At 50.0% G+C, this 23,392-nt stretch overlaps 1 protein-coding gene across 3 annotated transcripts; it reads right to left on the bottom strand.

Annotated features, from left to right (window-relative positions):
* Window positions 1-427: 427 nt before the first annotated feature.
* On the bottom strand, window positions 428-10,882 carry ZBP1 (Z-DNA binding protein 1). 3 transcript variants are annotated; one of them, XM_070381507.1, is made up of 9 exons: window positions 10,636-10,882; window positions 10,022-10,428; window positions 7,856-8,065; window positions 7,030-7,095; window positions 6,459-6,632; window positions 5,119-5,280; window positions 3,858-4,061; window positions 2,630-2,842; window positions 429-1,392 (listed from the first exon to the last, which is right to left on the bottom strand). In XM_070381507.1, the coding sequence occupies exons 2-9, from the start codon at window positions 10,044-10,046 to the stop codon at window positions 1,241-1,243; spliced, it is 1,206 nt and encodes a 401-aa protein (XP_070237608.1). In that variant the 5' UTR covers window positions 10,047-10,428; window positions 10,636-10,882; the 3' UTR covers window positions 429-1,240. The 3 variants fall into 3 exon arrangements, with proteins under 3 accessions (XP_070237607.1, XP_070237608.1, XP_005888049.2); XM_070381506.1 differs by lacking the exon at window positions 10,022-10,428 and having other exon boundaries at window positions 428-1,392; window positions 5,119-5,277; XM_005887987.3 differs by lacking the exon at window positions 10,022-10,428.
* Window positions 10,883-23,392: the final 12,510 nt, after the last annotated feature.

Genomic DNA, 23,392 nt, shown 5'->3' with positions numbered 1-23,392 from the left:
GTGGGCTGCCATCTCTGGGGTCGCACAGAGTTGGACATGACTGAAGCGACTTAGCAGCAGCAGCAGCAGCAATGCAGGAAACCCCAGTTCAATTCCTGGGTTCTGGAAGATCCGCTGGAGAAAGGATACGCTACCCACTGCAATATTCTTCCTTTGTGGCTCAGCTGGTAAAGAATCCACCTGCAATGTGGGAGACCTGGATTTGATCCCTGGATTGGCAAGATCCCCTGGAGAAGGGAATGACTACCCTTCTCAGGAGCCAAAGGAGACCCCACAGGGTGGAAAACCAGCACCATCCAGGCAAGTCCTTTTTTTTTTTCCCCACTGCTGCCACACGACTTTATTTGTGAAACCCTGGGCACAGCCCAGACACACACAGAGCACATGGGAAAAGCACAGTGTGTCACGGGGCGCTCCCAGCCCAGCCCAGCCCAGCCCACCCCCACCCCAGGTCCTCAGGCATGATAGGCCCTGTCCCTGCCCTCCTCGGCTGGAGATCCAGCTTGGGCCCACCCAGATGCCCCCTCCAGCATGGCTCGCAGACATCTCAGCAGCCAGAGGAGGCCCCACGGGGTGCAGGCCAGCACTGTCCAGACCAAGTCTAGTTTCCAGACCCCAGTGTCTGCCCCCTAGCTTCTCTTCCTGTCCACATGCTGTGGGTGCCAGTCTTGCCTTCTGCGCCCCCCCACCCCCACCCCATGGCCCCAACCAGAGCAGTCTCTGCCCATCAGGCTGAGGGGTCGCACAGCGGGGATGGATGTTAGGAGCAGGGGTGGCCGGAGGAACTGAGTCTGGTGACAGGAAGCAGAGCAGCCATCGAGCGAGCAGCCCCAGACAGGGCAGGACAAACCTGGCCACAACACAGGGAGGGGACAGCACTCGGACAGCAACTGCCCAGGCCTGTTGGGACTTGACGGCCCACTGTGACCGCAGTGCCCACATTATTTCTGGTCTTTGTTCTTAATAAACTCACTCCTTTCTGCAGTACTCTGGGTCTGGAAACTCTATTCCAAGCCGCACTCAGACTGCCTCGACATAGCCCTCACACCACGCCGGGTCCAGCCCAAATGCTGACCCACACTGGTCGTGTGTCCGGAGGCGAGAAGGTAAAAAATGACATTTATGGCAGCAGAGAGCTCACCCGCCCCCAGGCTCTTTCTGTGTGAGTCTGCCTCCAGGCTGTTTGCTCTGAGTCCCACCCCCCCAACCCTGGGGGACACCAGCTCTTCGGGTCCATCACTCAGCAGGTGTCTTCTGTCCTTTCGGAGTCATGCCTCTCAAGGGTCATAGCTGTCAGCTTTTCTGAGATGAGCGTCTCAGCGCTGACGGGGTCGGCCTGACTGCCAACAGGAGGGACCTCGCTTCTGGATGGTGCATCTCGGTGGGGAGGCTCTGGGGAAGAGAGGGGACACCAGGAACACGTCAGCCGTCTCCCCATGAACAACTGAACAACCGAGGTGACTTGGTTCATGGTTGCTGAAGCCGCTGCCTGGGGTGCAGGCTTCATGGGTGGATGACCTCATGTCCCCATCTCCGAAGCCCCATCCTTTCTCCCCCAGACCACTGCTCCCACTTCTTCTGCCCCCTTTGATTTCAGATTATCTTTGGTCAGACTTTTAAATTGTGCCCCACATCATGTTGCCCCCTGCTCCAACCCCCCAGGCCACCCCAGCTTACTTCAGATAAGACCCAGACCTTTTTCTTGGGCTTCCCAGCAGGGAGAGACCCAGCCTTGCCCATTGGATCACATCCCTCTGCTCCCTGGGCTCATGTGTGTGGTTCTGGACCTTGTTCCCATCTCAGGGCCTTTGCGATTGCTGTTCCCTCTGCCTGCAGTGCTCTTCCCACATCTATGCTTGTCTGGTTCCTCCCTTCCTGCAGGCCTGGGCACAGATGCCACCTCATCCTGAGCTTCTCTGTCGGCCTGGCTAAGGCACGTCTACTAGGTTACACTGCTGCCTCCCGTTTTATAGTTCTTTTTAGTGCTGGTCTCAAAAGGCTAGTCTCTACTCGTTACTGGACTCTTATCTCGTGAGTGGGGTGTATTGGTCTCTTTGTGCTCTTAGCTGTATCTCCAGGGATGGGGAGAATTTGCGTGCAGGAGTGGGGCCAAAGTGGGTGAATGAATGAATGAATGAATGACTTCTTCCTAACAATTGAAGACGTGGGAGAAGCGTAAGGTGGCTACAGTGTTATTTGTGGGGAAGAATTAGTGAGCTGGGTGACTAAGAATAGAGGAGGGATCGTGTTCCAGAAGGTTCCAAGGCAGCCCAGCCTCATGGCGGCTTACCACTCTCGTGTCTTTGTCTTGAAATTCTTCTTAAGTTTTGAACAAGGGGCCTTGCTTTTTCTTGCCGCACCGGGCCCCACATATATGTCACTGGTCTGGTCCAGGTGCCGCAGCAGTGAGTGGAGTGCATCCAGTCCTCCCCACAGCCCAAGGGCCATGGGCTCCTCTAACCCTCAACTTATAGATGGGGAAGCAAAGGCTCCCAGCTGAGTGATGGGTTAGGTGGACTCCACTTCTGCCATGACTCTCCTGCCTCCCAGACTCTAGGAAACGGGAGATTCATGACTGTTGAGTGAATGAGAGAAAGAGCATGGGGGCCCCGCCCTGCCCCAGGCTCACCCGCGTCCCCTCCTGTTTCCCAAGGCCTTTTGACTCGCTTGACATCAGCTGCCCCTGGGTGGACCATCATCCTGTTGCTGTTGCCGACGGTGGTGTCCTCGAGGAAGCAGGAGCGAATGTGGACTCTTTGGGACGTGACCCCTTCGGACTGAGGTCCTGGTTCAGGGATTTGAATTTCGATGGAAGCGTCTGGGCTGGTGCCCAGGACAGAGGCTGCAGGTCGGTCATAGAAAGGGATTTGGGGAGGGGTTGTGAGCAGCTGGACAGCAGGCCTGACCTCCGACCTGGCTCCCAGGTCCTGCACAGCTGACCATCCTCCTGGAGCCTCCCTGCAGTGGTCCGTGCCGTGCTCTGTCATGGGCAGACATGTGGCCTCACGTGGTGCCTCTGTATGTTCCTTTCATGTGCCTGGGCTGCCAGTTCTCTCGGCCCCTGGGTCTGCCAGCTTGAGTTCCCCTCCTCCTGCTGCCCATCCCCACTGACCTGGTCCTCTGTGCCTCCCTGGGCACTCAACCACTGCCCCCGCGGACCCTTGTCCCTGTCTCTCTGCTGTCTGCCTTCTGGCAACTCTGGAACACCATCACCATCTTCAGTTAGAATCTTCACGTGGCCCCCGGCCCAGTCCCCAGCCCCTGCCATCTTGCTCCTGCCTCCCCTGCCAAACTTCAGAAGAGAGCTGGCCACGCTCTGTCTCACCTCCTTCCACTGCCCTCACTCCTTCTGGCCCCTCAGGTCACTGCAGACCCCTTGTTGCCAGATCCCGTGACCCTCCTTTGATCTCACAGCCTCTTCTCTTCTGGAAACTTGTGCCCTGGCATCCCCAGGGCTCTTCCTCTCCCAGGCCTCTCTGCTGCATCTCCCCCAGCCTGGATGCTCAGTGCCAGCGAGGACTTCGCCTCAGCCCTCTGGTCAACAGCACCTAGGTGGCTCCTTAGATGCCTTTCCAGCCCAGCCATCTCCTTTGTCTCTGCTTCATCTGGCCCAGGAAATGATCCCTGCCCATTGTAGAGATGAAGACATCGAGGTTTCCTAGGTGGGTAGCAGGAATGGGAACCCTAGTGTTAACTCTGCCAGACCCCCTTGCTCTACTCTGTGGACAGCCTCCTGGTGGGATGGGAAGAATTTCCCATCATGCCTCTCTCCCCACAAGGACTGGCTCAAGTCCCATGTATCGAGGAGGCCAGATGGGGTGGGGTGGGGGCAGGATGGCAGCCCACTGTCCCGTTACCTGGGGGGCTGTCACAGGCGCCGTGGGCAGAGCCCTTGGCTGGGTTGCTGTGAAGTCTCATCTCATTGCCATGTCCCATCTGAACTCGCCTGAGCACAGACTTCTCCATCCGGATGTCCTGGGGCCCCCAGGATCCAGCCTGGGAATCCAGAGTTGAGGGATCAGCAGAAGCCATTGGAGGGAGGTAGCAGGGAGCCGTGGAGCCTGGTAGAGGACACGGAAACATGACCCTTAACCCCCACCCTCTGATACCGCTCTTCCCACCCCTTCCCCACCATGCACACAGATAAATCCTAGCCAGACAGAGGAAACAAGACTCTGAATTCTTTCTGGACACCAGCAGACTGGAAGTGACTACTTTAGGCTCTGAATTGAAGAGCAGGTGGATCGGCAGAACAATTAGCATGGGTTTCCAGGGTTTTATAACTGGGATGCCTGGGGTGTCAATGGGGCATTGAAAACCCAAATACTGAGCTCGCCCTCTGTTCCTAGCCATTCTCACCCCTCTGGCCTATTGGGAAAAAGTCTCCTTGGGGTGACCTTCGTGGTTTTCAAGGAAATGCTGTAAAAGTTTACTTTAAAATGAATTTGAGTAGAATAAAAGGTAAACCATTTAGCAACACCAAGTAAACAGTCAGCCAGGGACTCAGCCAAAATTACAGAAGGTGGAGCTCAGAGGACTGAAGGTGGGGGAAAGGTTGATTTAGAGTCTAGAACAAAGTCCTCATTTCACAGTTAGGGAAATTGTGGCCCAGAGTGGGGAAGGGCTTTCTCGAGGTCAAGGGGGTGTCCCAAATTTGGGGTCAATGCTTTCACTCATGTCCCATAGCTGGACTGAGAGGTGGCCCTGTCCCCTCTCCCCACAGTGCCTGGTACGGAGTAGGTACTCACTTGCTTACTGTTATTTCATCAAAGCCAGGATGCACCCAGTAAGAGGGATCCCAGTTTGTGAAATGTTAACATGAGGGAAGAAACAGTGTCTTGGAACAAACACAATGTTACAATGATGCCTTGTGCCATCTTAGTGAGAGAGAATGAATGAAGTTGTTTCTTGTGGAAAATGTGGCAAAAGATGGCAGAGTAAAGGGAATGCAGGAAGGGTTTGATCCAGGCACAAGGAGAGACAGCCTGATTCTTGGGGAAGCCAGAAAGGACCTTGGAAATCTGATAGCTGCCCTTTCTCTCTGGAGACATGCACCCCCTGCTCCTCACCCCACCCAGATGGACAGGACCCCTCTCCCAGGCATCTCAGAGGACTCACCGTTTTCCACAGAGCCCATTTGTCTCACTAGGAGATTCCCATGTCCAATCTGGATATCTTCACAGTTCTGGATGGAAATGTGGCTGTTTGGTCCCTTCTGACAGATCATGTTGATTGGATTTTGCTGGTAAATAACTGGGGTGGACTGATTTCTAGAACCTTCTGCAAAATAATATTCCACTCAATCCTTTTGGCCTCTCAAGGGGATGGAAGTTCCAAATACTAGTCTACAGCACCAGAATCTCCTGGGTGGGTGGGGCGGGGGTGGGGGGTGGGGCTGGTTAAAACACGAATTCCCAGGGGCCCACCCTGGGGTTCTGAGTCAGTGGGCCCAAGTGGGCCCCAGGAGCCAGAGTGTTTACCAAACGCTGCAGGTAAACTTGTACTTTGTCCCACAGGCCACCCTACCCATGTGTCCTCTGCCACTGTGGGAGGGCAGCTGGTGCCTGCTTGCACCCTCTGCCCCCTCCCACTGCAAGGAAACCACAGCTCTAACCTCCGCTTTCCTATAGGGACCTTTCCTCTCGGGACCTTTCCTCTCTCCCTTTAGGAGCTGTCCACGGGCTGCTTCTAACCATGGGAAAAGCTTTGTTTGGTTCACAAGGCAGTTTTAATAATTTGGAGTAGTCACCACTGTTTAACATCTAGCATTTAAGATGCTGAGACCCTCCTTGGGTGCCATAAGCAGGGGTGTTAGCTCCACGTGGGCTCCACACAAAGGGCCACATTCCCACCTTCGTGGGCCCTTAGCTCTTGTGTCTTTGTGAGCCCTCAACTCCATAAAAAGTATTTAAAATTGCATTTAATGACTGTGTTTGGATAAAGGCAAATATAAATCAGCTGGAATTATTAGCTATTCATTCTTACTATGATATCCATTTTTCTCTTCCAATTTAAAGAGAAATTGAAGCATTTGGTGATCTCCTAAAAGTACTGGAGTCTCTAGGCCTTGGGCCTGCTGTTTGTAATGCCTAAGTCAGTTCTGGGACTCCACCTGTGGGAATGTAAGCCCAGCCTAGCCGACTCCTTCAACAACTTTAAAACTCCAAGTTGGGCAAAATGCTTACAGAAAACTGTTCGCAAACTCAAACTGAGACCTGTGTCCCAGGGTTGATACAGTCAGGGGTGGACCCCACCTCCAGGAAGCCCTCCTTGGTTACTCCTACCAGCATTCCCCTCCCTCCTGGAATCCCCTGCCAGGGACAGGTCAGCAAGACTCCAGCTTCTGACAAGGTGGGGCAGCCAGAGTACTTAGCAGGAGCCCGGCAAGGACCAGGGCTTGAGTGTTACAATTTCTCTTCACAGCTCTGCCCTCTACCCTGTCCAGAGTAAGGGCCTACCTGATCGATAAATTGTCCAAGAGTTTGATTTCTGGTCAAAGTCCAGGAGGTGCTTGTCCCTCATTGCATACAAGTCTGGGTTGACTTCCTTCGCTGTCTTCATCCCCAGGGCCTTGGCGATCATCAGGGCTTTATGGGGCCCATGGGCTTCCAGAAACTGGTAGATCTCTTCCTCTGGGAGGTGGGAGGCCAGTGGTTAAAGAGGACCCTGGAGGCTGAATCTACTCCCCTGCTTACCAGCCCCTGTGCCCATTTTCCTCATCTGTGAAATGGACACAATAATAATACTGCACCACAGAGGTCGTTCTGGGGGTTGGGAATTCTCTTCAGCGGCTCGAACAGTGCCCGCCCACGCTAGGTACACAGCAAATGCTAACCATTCATCAGACAAATGATTTCTCAGTCACTTAGCCTCTCCCCAAGAGACAGAGCCTTGCCTCTGAACACTGTGTGCAGTGGAGGGACCTTTCAGTGGGTGTGGTGGTTGTCGCTGGACACGTGTAGCTTCCTGAATGACCATGAGAGTCTGGGGGCAGAGGGAACTGGTGCTGAATGAAACCAGGATGCTTACCCTGTTTACTGAGCTGGGGGCCTGGCTTCTTTGGAATTGCAACTGTATCTTGCTGGGGCCTCTCCGCTGGAGAAAGAAAGACAGTCAGAGGGTGAAGGAACGGGAGAGGGGATGTGGATTCTGCCAGACAAAGGCGGGCTGCTCTGTAGAGGACCCAGCACACGGGTCTCCAAACTCAGATTCTAGAGTTAAAGGAACTTAGCTTCAAATCCTGCCCCATCCACTTCTGGGCTTCCCTGGTGGCTCAGACTGTAAATATGGGAGACCTGGTTTCAATCCCTAGGTTGGGAAGATCCCCTCGAGAAGGGAACAGCTACCCACTCCAGTATTCTTGCCTGGAGAATTCCATGGACAGAGGAGCCTGGTGGGCTACAGTCCATGGTGTCGCAAAGAGTTGGACATGACTGAGTGATTAACACTTTCACTTTCAGCCCCCCCTCCCCCAACCCTGGTCCTGCAACAGCTTTTTGTAAGTACTTGACACATGTCAGCTGTTTAGGTCCATGGGCTGCAGAACCAGAGAAGTAGATCTCATGCGATGCTAAGACTGTTCAATTATTATTGTGTCATTGGTAGTGTCATAACCATTATTATTAAAGTTTTGTTGAGCATCTACTATGTGCTGGCATGGGCTTAGCCCTTTGCATCAAATCCTCTCGCCTCCATTGGCCAGAGAAAGAAATCAGGATGCAGTGAGAAGACTGCATGCACCCTCAAGGGCAGAGCCCATACTTGAACCCAGGTCCAAATCTGGGCTTGGCTGATACCAGGACCGCTCATGCTGGGTCCCGCACCCCCACCTCCCCCGCCCGCGGTGACAGGTTACCCCGCTCTGTGGGAACCACTTCTTTGGTCCCGCCGTCGCCCAAGCACCACGTCGCAGGGCCTGCGAGCATAACTCCTTTTGACTCCTGCTTCATCTTGTGGAGGAGCTGGTTGAGCTTCTTCTTGGGCACTTGGAATTTCTTTAACAGTTGGGCGGTCTTCACAGGGGAGCCAGCATCCCTCAACACCTCCAGAATCCTCTGCTCAAGGTCTGGGAGAGCAAGACAGGGGCAGAGACAGAACTGAGGTCCCCACGACGCAGCCTGGGCCGTCGGGAGCCCTCAGAGAGGGATCCAGGGCAGACGGAGGAACAGAGGTCAAAGTAGACATCCATCAGTGTCTCTGTTCAGGGAGGGGTGCGTGGGCTGCTCAGAAATGACCTGGGCCGGACAGTCTGGTGGCCAGAGGAGCCACCAGGCCTTCCGAGTGTCCCCCGCCTGTGTGAGCACTGGAGGACAGTTGGGAACAGTCAGCTCTCAGGTGTCCTCAGAGCAGAGGAGAGTGGAGGCCGCAGGATGCAGGAGGGTAAGGGCGGAGCAGAAGAGCGGGGGGAGTGAGGCCTGTCCCTGGTGCTCTCCATCCCCCATCCACCCTGCCTTGTGGAATCTACTCCTTGGGCTCACCATCCACAGGGGCGATGTCACTGTTCATCCCCATCAGAAACCTAGCAGGCGTTCAGAAACAGAGCTTTCACCCTGCTGCCCAACCATGGAGTCCTGGTGGTACTGCTCCAGACTCTCTCAACCCCTTCTTCTCCTTTTCTCTGCCTCCACTCCCCACTCCTTGTCAGCATCCCCTCAATGACAGCAGTTCCACCAACTCCAGGTTCCCTCCAGTCCACCCTCCTCTTGGCTGGCAGAACGGGTTCTGCCAGCCTCATCTTTACCCACCCTCAACTGCCCTTCAAGTGCCAACCTGTTTGAATTCCTTTCAGCCATACTCACCCCTGGGCCTTTGCACATGCCGTTCCCTTTGCCAGGCGTGCTCTTCCCCCCCTTTCCACCTGTCCACTGTGAGTTCTCACTCAGACTCCAATGCTGGAAGGCTGTCCTGAGTTCCCTGATCAGGTGGGATGCTGGTCCTGTGTGGGTCCCCTGCAGAGTGTCCCCAGGGATCTGCTGCTGTGATTGCCAGATTCACTGTAGTGGTTCTGTGTATAGCCATGGGCCAGGCATGCAGTAGGGTCTCAGGAACTATTTACAGCATTTGAGTGGAGGAGGGACTGGATGAAAGAGTGAGTGTCCACTACTGGGTAGGTGTGTGCTCAGATGGCCTGGGCAGGGGATGGGCGCTCCTCCAAGGCCTCTGTTTCTGCCTCCCCTCTGCCAGAGTTAATGGTCCTAAGCAGGATGCCTCGAGGCTCAAAGAGGAACTTTCCAAATGGCCCCAATCCTCGCAGGCAGGCTCCCATAAACCCAAGCCAGCTGCCCTGCGGGGAGTGAAAGAACTGGTGGACGCAGAGCCAGCAGTGCATGGAGCTGGGAGAGAAAGTGTCTGCCCCTGAGAACGCCGTGGGAATGCAAAGCAGGGCCTTTCTTGGGAAGACCAAGTTACCCTTCCAGGGCAGCAGCCCAACCCTTTGACCTCTGGGTTCTTGCTGGATTCTGAGTGGGCAGCACTAGGGGATGACCTGTTTACCAGCTCTGCGCTGGGCAGTGTGGCTTGCTCTTATGAATGGAATGTTTGCATCCTTCTGGGGGCAGGTGATGGGTATTACCACCCCTGGGGTGACCCAGCCCGAACTTCACTCACTAAACACTACCCCCGAGACTGTCATACCCATCCAACCCACTGATGCTTTGCCTAGCCTTGAAAAGAGTTTTGATTCCTGAAAAACCTGCTCCTGGGTGAGCCTCTCTCTCTTCCTCCCTCCCCTGACCTCAAAGAGGAAATGGGGTCCATGCAGTGAAGGCTGGGCTTGCCTCCCCCACTGAGTCTTCTGGCTGCTGAACCAGAAATTGAAAAATGGGATGAGGGATCAGTTAAAAGGAAAACCTGCTGGGGAACAAGTTAAATTCAGTTACCCAGTGCCCCTGACATGTCTCCTTTGGAAAATATAACAGGAACCTGAGAACCAACCAGCCTGGGATCCTGGGCCACTCCCAGTTAACCCCCCTCCCTGACACAGCATATTTTCCTGGGTTTGAGCCAAAACTCTGCCATCTACCAGCTGTGTGACCTCGGGTCTCCATTTCCCCTTCTTTGAAATGGTGAGATTCGTGACTACTTCAGATCGTGGTGAGGTTCAGATAGTTACTGATCACAGAACAAAGACAGACAAAAACCGCCTCAGCCCCCAGCCCACATGCTTTCAGTGGGGACCCTAGAAAACAGCTCTGTTCAGTGCCAGTTAAGTTGCATGTGTGCTGTTCAATGAAAGAACAGTAGCAGGGGGAAAGCCACGTATAAGCACTTGCCACTCTTAGCAAAGCAACTTCTCTCCTTCTTCAAAACCAAAGTGAAGACGGGTGTTCAGGCCCCAAGCTCAGCCGTGGTCCCCTGAGTCATTTCACCTGTGCCGCCTGTGATTTCAGGAGTGAGGTGGGAACCTCAGCGGGCTTCCCCTGAGGGTTCCTGCAAAACGCACACGGAGCGTGTTGCAAGATGCCTGGTGTAGAGCAAGGCTCTGAACCCGATGCAATGCTCTCTCCCTCTCTTTCTTACGGTTGTGCCTTCAGATATTAGCCTATCGTGGTTGTCATCTGAACCAAGAAAAGGAACCAGAAGAAAATTTAAGTCCCACCCGGGCACTCCCATGGGTCCTTAGAGGGAAAAAAGTACCTGTGTCTCCTGGGTCAGCAGGGACCTCGGCCATTCTGGCAGCAGCTGTGAGGGGCCTGGGAGACTTGGAGTCAGCAGCAGGCTCTGACTCTGGAGCCTGCAGAAGGTGGGTCCAGTCAAGGCTGGGTGTACTCTTGTGGGCCAGGCTGGTGCTTCTGGCAGCTGTGAAGACACTCCAGCTTCATCCGGACGGCTGTCGGCTGTCAGCTGTTCACACCCCGGAAATGGGGCCCTAGGCAGCCAACCTTATCAGTCTCTGGAGAAAATGAAAATGAAACTTCTATGTGTGGTTTTTCAGAGAAACAAAACCGAAAGCTGAATTGAGCAAGACACAGGCCTTCTACTAGATATTGGTAGGGAGCTGCTGAGATGGAGGAGACCAGAGCTTCTTCTGGGGCTGAGGGGTTTCCCACTGCTGTCCACCTTGACTCCCCTAGCCACAGGCCAAGATACCTGGGTGGGTGGGTGGGTGGCTGAGCACCTGTGATCATCAAAACCACACAAGTGTGTGCATATCAAACCGACGACAGTGTTGATGTATGGCAGAGACCACAACTTTGAAAAGCAATTACCCTCTAGTTAAAAAAAAAAAAGGAAGACTCTCTTTAATGAGTACCTATTATGTACTTTCCAACCTCATGTGCCCCTGACTCATCTACAGGTTAGGGTCTAGTTAGGGTCTCTTTTCTCAGGAAACTGAGGCTTGGGTCAATGAGGCCACTTGTCCAAGGTCACAGAGATGCTCAGGTTCTAACTCAGCCCCACCATTTACTGGCTGTGGGACCTTGGGCAGGTTATTTTACCTATTTATGTCTTAGTTTTCTCATCTATGAAATGGGCTAATAAAAGGAGTGACCTCAAGAGGTGGTGGCGAGGACTAAAAGGGTTAATTCAGGCACCTCTACAGCCGTGAACACAGCTGGGCACCCACTGACCTGGTTCTAGAAAAAAGACCCATCGCTTCTGAAACTTCTTACAGGGGCCACTGATCTCCCCAAACAGTTCAGAGACACTGCTCAGTCCAGGTGACGGAAGGGGAAACTGAGGCCAACAGAGGTGAAGGGCTTTGTGCGAGGCAGCCCAGAGGGTCAAGGGCTCAGGGTCTCAGCTGAGGCCAAGGAGTGGGTGCCAGTCCTGGGCTCCCAGGGGGACACCATCCCCAGCATTTCTGCAAAGGGAGGCACTCGGGAACAAGTACAGCCATGGAAAGGGCCCCGAAGGCTTATCTCAAAGTTCTCTTTGTGTTCCCGAGTCCAAGTCCTCCCGGCTCACTGCACAACCGGCCAATGAATCAGAGACGAGGCGTTGAGGCAAGAAATACAACTTTATTCGGAGAGCCAGCTGACCGAAAAGACGGCGTACAATTGTCTTAAAATAACCATCTTATGGGGTCTGGATGCTGGGTTCTTTCACAGATCAGAGGTGGAGGGAGATGAGGAAACAAAGTAAAAAGGCCACTAATCTTGCAAACATCTCCTAGAATGGCAAGCCTCAGGCAGGGGATGTGTTTATTTCTTCCTTCCTGCCATCTACAGGTGGACAGGGTTCTGAACAAAGGCACTCTAGTTTAACAGTCAGGCGGAGGGGGCAGGATTCTGAGGCAGGCCAGTATGCGTGATTGTAACAAAAGCAACAGAGAGCAAATTAGAAACAGCTCCAACGTGGAGACAGAAGTGGTTTATTCCTGCAACATTTGCAGAGCAAGCAAGAAAAATCCCGATGCCCTGTCCACTCTCAGACCAATTAAGTCCCCATCTTGGGAGGCAGGGCTGGAAGTCCTAGAGGACTTCACTTGAACCAGAGGTGAAGTGTTGGACAACTCAATAAAAATAGGAAGCCGCAATGATGGTTTTGCTCCTTTTTAATGTCAGGAGGAGAAGGGGACGACAGAGGATGAGATGGCTGGATGGCATCACCAACTCGATGGACGTGAGTCTGGGTGAACTCCAGGAGTTGGTGATGGACAGGGAGGCCTGGCGTGCTGCAATTCATGGGGTCGCAGAGAGTCGGACACGACTGAACGACTGAACTGAACTGAACGGAACTGAATGTAAAACAGAAGAAACGTGTGTCTCTATGTGCGTTGACAACGTTCATTTTAAATGAGGATTAATTGGGTGTTTTGGGAGAGATTGTCAGGTGTCTTCTGAACTCAGGCTCAGGCTGAGTCACTGTGGGCGGCTGGGAGGCGCCACCCCGGGACTGGCCACTAGGTGGCGCCCGTTCACTGAGTCCCGGCTCCCTTTGCCCAGTTCCTCTCATTTAGCGGGGGTGGCTCTCACCTGCCCCCATCCTAGGATAACCCCAACTCCATCCGACCATATTCTGGCTTCTCAGCCATGTGGTCCTTAGTGTGGACACTCCGACTTGAGCCTAGACCTGGGTGCCTGGGAGGTTTGCAGGTCACACTAGAGTCTGATCTGAGGGTCAGCTGCTTCTGGTGTGTGTCTGTATGCACATGTTCGGGTGGCCCTGTGTCCCCATCACCCACCTCTGAGCTGCAACCCTTCTTCTCCCTAACAGTGTGTCGCTTCCTCTCTGAGCCTTGGTTTAATTATAAAACAGAAATAACAGATAAGAAAAAGCATGTTTATCTGTCACTTAGTAGGTGTTTATAAAATTTGCATCATTTAGAAAGTGCCATGTGGTTGATAGATCTCCATAACATAACTTTAGACACTGTGCTGTGCTTAGTTGCTCAGTCGTGTTTGACTCTTTGCCACCTAATGGACTGTAGGCTGCTAGGCTCCTCTGTCCGTGGAATTCTCCAGGCAAGAATCCTGGAGTGAGTTGCCATGCCCTCCTTCAGGGGATCTTCCCAACCCAGGGATCAAACCCAGGTATCCTGAGTTGCAGGTGGATTCTTTACTGTCTGAGCCACCAGGGAAGCCCAAGAATACTGGAGTGGGTGGCCTATCCCTCCTCCAGGGGATCTTTCTGACCCAGGAATTGAACCAGGGTCTCCTGCATTGTAGGCAGATTCTTTTTGAGCTGAGATGCCAGGAGAGCCCAAGTTTAGACACTAGGCAAAAAAAAAAAAAAAAAGTGAGAAAGAGGAAGGAAAAAAAAACAATTTAATGTAGATGGGTCCTCCTTCCTTTGCGTTCCATGGTACACCTGGAATGGAAACCATGAACCTGCTGTGAACATCTTACCACATTGAATGGAGTTCTTACTTTTGAAGTTTTAATTAGCTTGCATTTCCTCTTCTCTACTTAAGAGAGTTTCAAGGTAATTTTGACTATAAGGATGGTCTTTCACTGAAATATCAGTGACTTACACTATACAGAAACTTCTTTCTTTCCCCTATAACAGTCTGGCAGGTAGCCCAGCACCACAGTGCTGAGACCCAGGCCCCTTCTATTTTGTTGCTCTGTCATTTCTGGGCTTTATGTTCTAAGATGGCTGCTCAAGCTCCAGCCATCACAACTCCATTCCTCACAGGAGGAAGGAAGCAAGGGAAGAAGAATAAGTATCTCTCCTTTAAGAACACTCACGAATTGCACAGACATTCCCCTGACATCCCTCAGTCTTCTCAGAGCCCAAGAGGGAGGCTGGGAAAGGTCTTTATTCTGGGCTACAATGTTACCTAGCTAACACTGGGGGATTGATTAACTTCCAAATAGGGGATAAGATATTGGAAGATACTTAGCTGTCCCTGCCATTTTGAAGCTGTTTTCACCCCCAAGAAAGGAGCAGGGAAACCTCCTCTATGCTTTGAAGCATATCTGTTCAGCGGAGCTTCTGTATTGAGCAGGTCTGAGGCTGGCTCACAGGTAGTTCCTACACTCTCAGAGACTCCCGTTCAGGGTGGAAGACAAAAGGGGAGAGGATGCTAGGGGCTCCCTGCTCTCCCTGGGAAGGACCTCAAAGGCCACAGGAATTTCAAAATGGCGCCACTGCCTGCTGGAGCCCAGGTCCCTTTTTGCCTTGAAAAGCACACTCCTTTTTCATTGCTTGTGTTTTTCTGGAAACTATTAGAATTCTCCGCCCCAACCAGATGATAATTACATGTTACTGATCTTGAGTCTTTAAATTTCTCTCTCTTTCTCCCTTTTAAAAGAGAGATATTTTTGCTGCACATTCTGTTGGCAAAACGCAGTCTCCTTTCTACCAGGCAGCCTGAATGTTATGATCATGGTTTCTCTGTGAATTCACCTCAGGGGGAGGGAGTGGAAAGGTCTGAAGGCACCAAGTGGGGACAATAATTACTACCTTTGTCCAGGGGCAAAGGTCAAAGGACCAGAGGTGGCCAGAGGGAGACAGAGATTACGCAAGATCTCAAGAGTTATGGTAGAGGGCGGGGAACAAAGATCAGACCAGGGGCTACGGGAGGCAGCACGTTCTCTGTGTAGCTTCCGAAGGTTCTGCCCCTAAAGGCGTCTTCCCCAGGCTACATTCACTGCCCTTCAAGGAACAGGTCAGGGAGGCTCCTTGGGCCATCACTGTCTCCTGGAGTTGGACAGACTTGGGATTCTGATCCGGGGTTCTGATCTCGTGGCTCTATGCCCTGAACCCCTCACTACTTTTTCTGGGCTTCAATTTCTCCCTTGGAGAAAGGGGATCGTAGCAGCTCTGCCAGGGGTCTTTCTTTGCAAGCTTCCCTAAGATCATCCCCCGGAAGGTCCCAGCAGAGCACTGGGAGCAAAGTGTGTGCTCCAAGAGCAGGCACTGTTGTGTCTTCATACTGTGACCCCCATCTGTCCCTCTCTGAATGACAAAGCAGTCCCATTCACTCATCTGGTTTTGCATCAAGTGATTCCGTGTGCCTCCTTTATCCCAGGCTATGTGCTGGGTGCTAGAGCCGGGAGGGAGTGGGGGTTGCTAGTCCTCTTGCTAGTTCCTGGTTCCACTTCTCATTTCAACTGCAGAAAAAGCCAATCTGCTCAATCGAGGTATTGATGGGTGACTAAGGCCAAGTCCTGAGTCCCCCACCACTCCTGGAAGTGTTGCCTGGTAAGAGGAGTTGAGCAGCTCAGTTCAGTTCAGTCGCTCAGTTGTGTCTGACTCTTTGCAACCCCATGGACTGCAGCATGCCAGGCCTCCCTGTCCACTCCTGTCCTAGAATTTACTCAAACTCATGTCCATTGAGTCGGCGATGCCATCCAACCATCTCATCCTCTGTCGTCCCCTTCTCCTCCAGCCTTTAATCTTTCCCAGCATCAGGGTCTTTTCAAATGAGTCAGTTTTTCACATCAGGTGGCCAAAGTATTGGAGTTTCAGCTACAGCATCAGTCCTTCCAATGAATATCCATCCTTTAGGATGGACTGGTTGGATCTCCTTGCTGTCCAGGGACCTGTCAAGAGCTCTTCTAACTAACACCACAGTTCAAAAGCATCAATTCTTCAGCACTCAGCTTTCTTTATAGGCCAACTCTCACATCCATTCATGACTACTGGAAAAACCATAGCTTCAACTAGATGGACCTTTGTTGGCAAAGTAATGTCTCTGCTTTTTAAGAAGTTGTCTAGGTTGGTCATAACTTTCTTCCAAGGAGCAAGCGTCTTTTAATTTCATGGCTGCAGTCACCATCTGCAGTGATTTTGGAGACCCCCAAAATAAAATCTGTCACTGTTTCCACTGTTTCCCTATTTGCCTTGAAGTGATGGGACCAGATTCCATGATCCCAGTTTTCTGAATGTTGAGTTTTAAGCCAACTTTTTCACTTTCCTCTTTCACTTTCATCAAGAGGCTCTTTAGTTCTTCTTCACTTGATATTTCTCCTGGCAATCTTGATTCCAGCTTGTGCTTCTTCAAGCCCAGCATTTCGCATGATGTACTCTGCATATAAGTTAAATAAGCAGGGTGACAATATACAGCCTTGACGTACTCCTTTCCCGATTTGAAGCCAGTCTGTTGTTCCATGTCCAGTTCTAACTGTTGCTTCTTGACCTGCATACAGATTTATCAAGAGGCAGGTCAGGTGGTCTGGTATTCCTATCTCTTTCAGAATTTTCCACAGTTTATTGTGATCCACACAGTCAAAGGCTTTGGCATAGTCAACAAAGCAGAAATAGATGTTTTTCTGGAACTCTCTAGCTTTTTCGATGATCCAACAGCTGTTGGCAATTTGATTTCTGGTTCCTCTGCCTTTTCTAAAACCAGCTTGAACATCTGGAAGTTCATGGTTCGCATACTGTTGAAGCCTGACTTGGAGAATTTTGAGCATTACTTTGCTAGTGTGTTAGGTGAGTGTAATTGTGTGGTAGTTTTAGCATTCTTTGGCATTGCCTTTCTTTGGGATTGGAATGAAAACTGACCTTTTCCAGTCCTGTGGCCACTGCTGAGTTTTCCAAATTTGCTGGCATATTGAGTGCAGCACTTTCACAGCATCATCTTTCAGGATTTGAAATAGCTTGACTGGAATTCCATCACCTCCACTAGCTTTGTTCATAGTGATGTTTCCTAAGGCCCACTTGACTTCCCTCTTTTGCATTCCAGTCCCCTATAATGAAAAGAACATCTTTTTTGGGTGTTAGTTCTAGAAAGTCTTGTAGGTCTTCATAGAACCATTCAACTTCAGCTTCTTCAGCATTATTGCCCGGGGCATAGACTTGGATTACTGTGATATTGAATGGCTTGCCTTGGAAATGAACAGAGATCATTCTGTCATTTTTGAGATTGAATCCAAGTACTGCGTTTCGGACTCTTGAGCAGGAGAACACAAGTCACGGGGTGGGCAGGGATCAGGGCATTGAAAGCTATGATTTGCAACTTGTGATTTTCCCTGAGGGCAGAAGAAGCCCCACTGGAAGGTGTTCATCCAAGGTGAGCGGGGGATTTGGAGAGGTCGCCTGGGTGCTGGAGAGTGTTGGCAGGAGGTCAGCAGGGGAGGGGGCTGCCACCTTGAGGAGGCTGTATGAGTCCAGGGGAGGGGGCTTAGCCAGCATCAGGCTCTTCTCCCCTTCTTCCCCCTGCCCTGACTCTTTTTAGAAAGTCCTTCCCCACATCCCCCCAAAATAGATTGAAATGAATTCACATCTAACTCGTATATAATCATCTAACTTGTTTATAATCAAAAGATTTTTTTGATAATGCTGCTTCTAAAATGCTTTGCCTACAAGAAATTCATTTAATTATAATTGGCCACAACTCCTCCACCAAGGGGTCAGTATTCTTGGGCATTCTTGCACAATGAAGAGATCTCACCTATAAATTCGTTTCAGACATAATGAAGTATCCTGAAATTTTTATGGTGATTAAATGGAGCAATTAATGAACCTGACATAATGCTATGTCTTCTAGATGTTTAATTAAACAAACATCTGATTTTGCAAGGTTTTCCCCCATATTTTGGAGCTCAAGCATTTTCATGGGCTCTTGAAGCATCTGTAGGTCTGAGGTACTAAGACTTCTATACCTAGAAGATAAAATGGGGAAACGCAGGGACTTCCCTGGTGGCCCAGTGGCTAAGATTCCATGCTCCCAATGTAGGTGGACCTGGGTTCAGTCCCTGTTGGGGCAAATAAGGTCCCACATGCCATAAGTAAGACCCGGCAGAGCCAAATAAATAAATATATTTTTAAAAAAGGCCTTCACCTTTAAAAAATAAAATAAAATGAAGAAATTCAGAGAGACAGACCATGAGGGCCAGGGTTCCTGGTCTTTGGGGGATCATGGCCCCAGGAGAGTTGTGCTCTGGGGTGTTGTCAAGCATGTGATGGAAGATGGGGCAACGGCAGAATCTTTTACATGTTAATTCATGACTTCTTTTCATTTAAAAAAATGGGAGGAATATGCGGAAAATATGCAGGTAGAATATTGTTTTTTAAAAGAATGAGTAATTAAAAATGTGTTGTTTTAAAGGCGGCTTAGTTGAAATTTCCAGGTGGCTCAAGAATCCGCCCTGCGGTAAAGAATCCACCTGCCAATTCAGGAGCGGCACGTTCCATCCATGGGTTGGGAAGATCCCCTGGAGGAGGAAATGGCAAGCTACTCCAGTATTCTTGCCTGGAAAATCCCATAGACAAAGAATTCTTAACAGACTATAGTCCATAGGGTCATGAGTCAACACGACTTAGTGACTAAACCACACCCTACAATGTGACCCAAAGATGTTTCTTAAAAGACTTAGCAACTGGATAGCAACTGATTTATTTAGTGCTTATTATGGACCTTATTTCCAGTGTTTTACATTATTTTTTCAATTCTTCTAGCTATCTTATTGTTGCATTTGTTCAGGCACTAAGTCGCGTCCAACTCTGTGACCCCATGGTCTGCAGCATGCCAGGCCTCCCTGTCCTTCACTGTCTCCCTGAGTTTGCTTAAACTCATGGCCATTGAATCGGTGATGCCATCCAATCATCTCATCCTCTGTCGCCTCCTTCTCCTCCTACCTTTAGTCTTCCCCAGCATCCCATGAAACAGTGAAGTGAAGTGTTAGTCACTCAGTCATGTCTGACTCTTTGCAAGCCCATGGACTGTAGCCTACCAGGCTCCTCTGTCCGTGGGATTCTCCAGACAAGAATACTGGAGTGGGTTGTCATTTCCTCCTCCAGGGGATCTTCCTGAACCAGGAATTGAACCTGGGTCTCCTGAATTTCAGGCAGATTCTTTACCATCTGAGCCACCAGGGAAGCCTGGTTCTTAGATGCTATCTTCTCAATGTGCCTTCAGCAGGAGCGGGGGAGGTGGAGCAAGCTCTCTTGTGTTTCTATTATAAAGGCCCTAGTCTCAGGATTTCCCTGGTGGCCCAGTAGTTAATATGCTGCCTTCCACTGTAGGGGGCGGGGCATGGATTTGATCCCTTGTGAGGAGGTAACATCCTGCATGCCGCACAGAGAAGTCAAAAAAATAAATGAAATGAATAGCTTTTTTTAAAGACATTAATCCTATCGTGGGAGCTACCCCCTCATGACCTCATTTAATCCTAATTACCTCTAAAAGTCTCCACCTGCTAACACCATCATGTTGTGGTGTAGGGCTCCAACAAATGAATTTATTGAGGGGAACCAAACATTTCACTTCCCACTTCAGTTCAGTTCAGTTCAGTCACTCAGTCGTATCTGACTCTTTGTGACCCCATGAATCATAGCACACCAGGCCTCCCTGTCCATCACCAACTCCCGGAGTTCACTCAGACTCATGTTCGTTGAGTTGGTGATGCCATCCAGCCATCTCATCCTCTGTCTTCCCCTTCTCCTCCTGCCCCCAATCCCCCCCAGCATCAGGGTCTTTTCCAATAAGTCAACTCTTCACATCAGGTGGCCAAAGTATTGGAATTTCAGCTTTAGCATCAGTCCTTCCAATGAACACTCAGGACTGATCTCCTTTAGGATGAACTGGTTGGATCTCCTTGCAGTCCAAGGGACTCTCAAGAGTCTTCTCCAACACCACAGTTCAAAAGCATCAGTTCTTCAGTGCTCAGCTTTCTTCACAGTCCAACTCTTACATCCATACATGACTACTGGAAAAACCATAGCCTTGACTAGACGGACCTTTGTTGGCAAAGTAATGTCTCTGCTTTTCAATATGCTATCTAGGTTGGTCATAACTTTCCTTCCAAGGAGTAAGCGTTTTTTAATTTCATGACTGCAATCACAATCTGCAGTGATTTTGGAGCCCCTCAAAATAAAGTCTGACACTGTTTCCACTGTTTCCCCATCTATTTTCCATGAAGTGATGGGACCAGATGCCATGATCTTCGTGTTCTGAATGTTGAACTTTAAGCCAACATTTTCACTCTCCTCTTTCACTTTCATCAAGAGACTTTTTTAGTTCCTCTTCACTTTCTGCCATAAGGGTGGTGTCATCTGTATATCTGAGGTTATTGATATTTCTCCTGGCAATCTTGATTCCAGCTTGTGCTTCTTTCAGCCCAGCATTTCTCATGATGTACTCTGCATATAAGTTAAATAAGCAGGGTGACAATATACAGCCTTGACATACTCTTTTTCTTATTTGGAACCAGTCTGTTCTATGTCCAGTTCTAACTGTTGCTTCCTGACCTGCATACAGGTTTCTCAAGAGGTAGGTCAGATGGTATTCCCATCTCTTTCAGAATTTTCCACAGTTTATTGTGATCCACACAGTTAAAGACTTTGGCATAGTCAATAAAGCAGAAATAGATGTTTTTCTGGAACTCTCTTGCTTTTTCGATGATCCAGCGGATATTGGCAATTTGATCTCTGGTTCCTCTGCCTTTTCTAAAACCAGCTTGAACATCAGGAAGTTCACGGTTCACATATTGCTGAAGCCTGGCTTGAGAATTTTGAGCATCACTTTACTAGCGTGTGAGATGAGTGCAATTGTTGCGATAGTTTGAGCATTCTTTGGCATTGCCTTTCTTTGGGATTGGAATGAAAACTGACTTTTTCCAGTCCTGTGGCCACTGCTGAGTTTTCCAAATTTGCTGGCATATTGAGTGCAGCACTTTCACAGCATCATCTTTCAGGATTTGAAATAGCTCAACTGGAATTCCATCACCTCCACTAGCTTTGTTCATAGTGATGTTTTCTAAGGCCCACTTGACTTCACATTCCAGGATGTCTGGCTCTAGGTCAGTGATCACACCATCGTGATTATCTTGGTCGTGAAGATCTTTTTTGTATAGTTCTTCTGTGTATTCTTGCCACCTCTTCTTAATATCTTCTGCTTCTGTTAGGTCCATACCATTTCTGTCCTTTATCGAACCCATCGTTGCATGAAATGTTTCCTTGGTATCTCTAATTTTCTTGAAGAGATCTCTAATCTTTCCCATTCTGTTGTTTTCCTCTATTTCTTTGCATTGATCGCTGAAGAAAGTTTTCTTATCTCTCCTTGCTATTCTTTGGAACTCTGCATTCAGATGGATATATCTTTCCTTTTCTCCTTTGCTTTTTGCTTCTCTTCTTTTCACAGCTATTTGTAAGGCCTCTCCAGACAGCCATTTTGCTTTTTTGCATTTCTTTTCCATGGGGATGGTCTTGATCCGTGTCTCCTGTACAACGTCATGAACCTCCGTCCATGGTTCATCAGGCACTCTGTCTATCAGATCTAGTCCCTTAAATATGTTTCTCATTTCCACTGTATAGTGTCCATATGAGCTGAGCACTGTCCTAAGTCCTTAGAGGGGCAGAACCCTGACACGTTAGTAGGCAAGAGTCTGATATTTAAGACTGGTGTTCTCATTAACAGTTTTTACATTCTTTCCATGTTGAAATGGTATTTTGGATATATCTGGTTGAAAACAAAACTTGGTGACTGTATGTCCACACCTGAGCAGACACACACAGCCCTGAACACAGACACACACACACACACACACAGGTCCGTCCATGCCTTCTTCACAGGGGACCCGTCTCGCCAAGGTGCTCTGACCTCACATTATAGTTTGGTGTCTTTTGCCAGCACTTTACAATTTGTTGTCTGAGCCTGGGAGCCCCAGAAGCACACCCTGAGGCACAGAGTTGAATGCAAGTAATTGTTTGGGAGGTGATGCCAAGAAACCCTGGGAGGGCAGTGGGAACCTGGGGCAGGGGAACAATGGACCAGTTGCCAACAAGCAAGCCACCTGGGTACACTTGGGGGCATTAGGAATACTGGGCACATGGGGAGCATCTTCTTGGGGTTCCCCACAGAGGGCGGGGAAGCTGACGTGCTTACCCTCCACTCCCATCCCTGGAGGAGGCTGCTCACAACCGTGTAAGTCCCCCAGGCTATCTGGCCTGCAGTATGGTGGGCAGAGAAGCTTCTGGACCACAGAAAGCCTCAGGCACCAGGGCCGAGGAGCGCTGGCTGGAAGCTGGACCCACGTGGACAGACATGGAACTGGTGAAGCAGTTTTCCATACGATGGGGAAACCAGTGGCATTTGCTACAGTTCTCTGGACAAGTCACTTTTCTAGGGACTGAGGCCCCAGTGGGTTAACTACTGGAAAGGGACAAAGGGCAGATGAGATGATTATAGAGCCAGACCCTGACTCCATCCTTTGCAGCTTCCCCTGCATTTGCTCACGCCTGAAAAGAACAGGCAGGAGTCTAACTCCATGAATTTTAAAAATTCATTTTTGCATTTGCTCACTCGATCAAGTTAGATGCTTTTAAAGACAAATTTAATTATTTTGAGCTCAATAAAAGCCTTTTAATAAGCTGAACATCAGAGTTTCAGCCTTCTGCTTTCAGGGTTATCAGTCATGGCAAGGAGGGGGCACGAAGGGGAGGGAGACAGGTGGTGGAGGGACGTGGAGAGGGAGAGGGGCATATCACACACATGGGCAAGAACACACACACACACCATTCACACATACACACACGGATGGATATTTATTTTAAAATTTTATTTGCACATTTAAACCTATAATCTGCTCTAAATCATTTGATTGTATAGCTTTTATAATATTTTGTTTTATTTTTAGAAAAAGTTCTTTTACTTCAGGACAACTGAACAAAGTGTTAAAGAAAATGCGATGCTGGTTTGGCACAGACTTCTTGTGTGTTCTGTCTCTCCCGTTGGCTCACACACTCTTCCTCACTCTGAACGTTCCGTCTATGCCTGCGACTGAGACAGGAAGCCAGACACACATGCTGAAATAATTTCAACAAATATCAACTCTAAACCAACTTCAAGCAGTCAAAATGGCAGGGCTGGTTCAGGCACTGCTGCCTTCCCCAGCTTGGTGCAAAGGACACAGCATGGACCACACAAGGCAAGAATGTTGCCGTGTTCATAAAAAGCTTTCTTTTTTCATTATTCATGCATTTACTTGTCCAGTGTAATGGCACCTACTGGTTTCGACTGTCCAGCACCCAGCCCCCTTCTTCTGACACAATCACTCCA

This window comes from Bos mutus, chromosome 13, assembly GCF_027580195.1.
Source record: "Bos mutus isolate GX-2022 chromosome 13, NWIPB_WYAK_1.1, whole genome shotgun sequence".
NCBI lineage: Eukaryota > Metazoa > Chordata > Mammalia > Artiodactyla > Bovidae > Bos > Bos mutus.
Note: the sequence above shows the minus strand (reverse complement) of the source record. Positions and strands in the feature narration are given on the sequence as shown.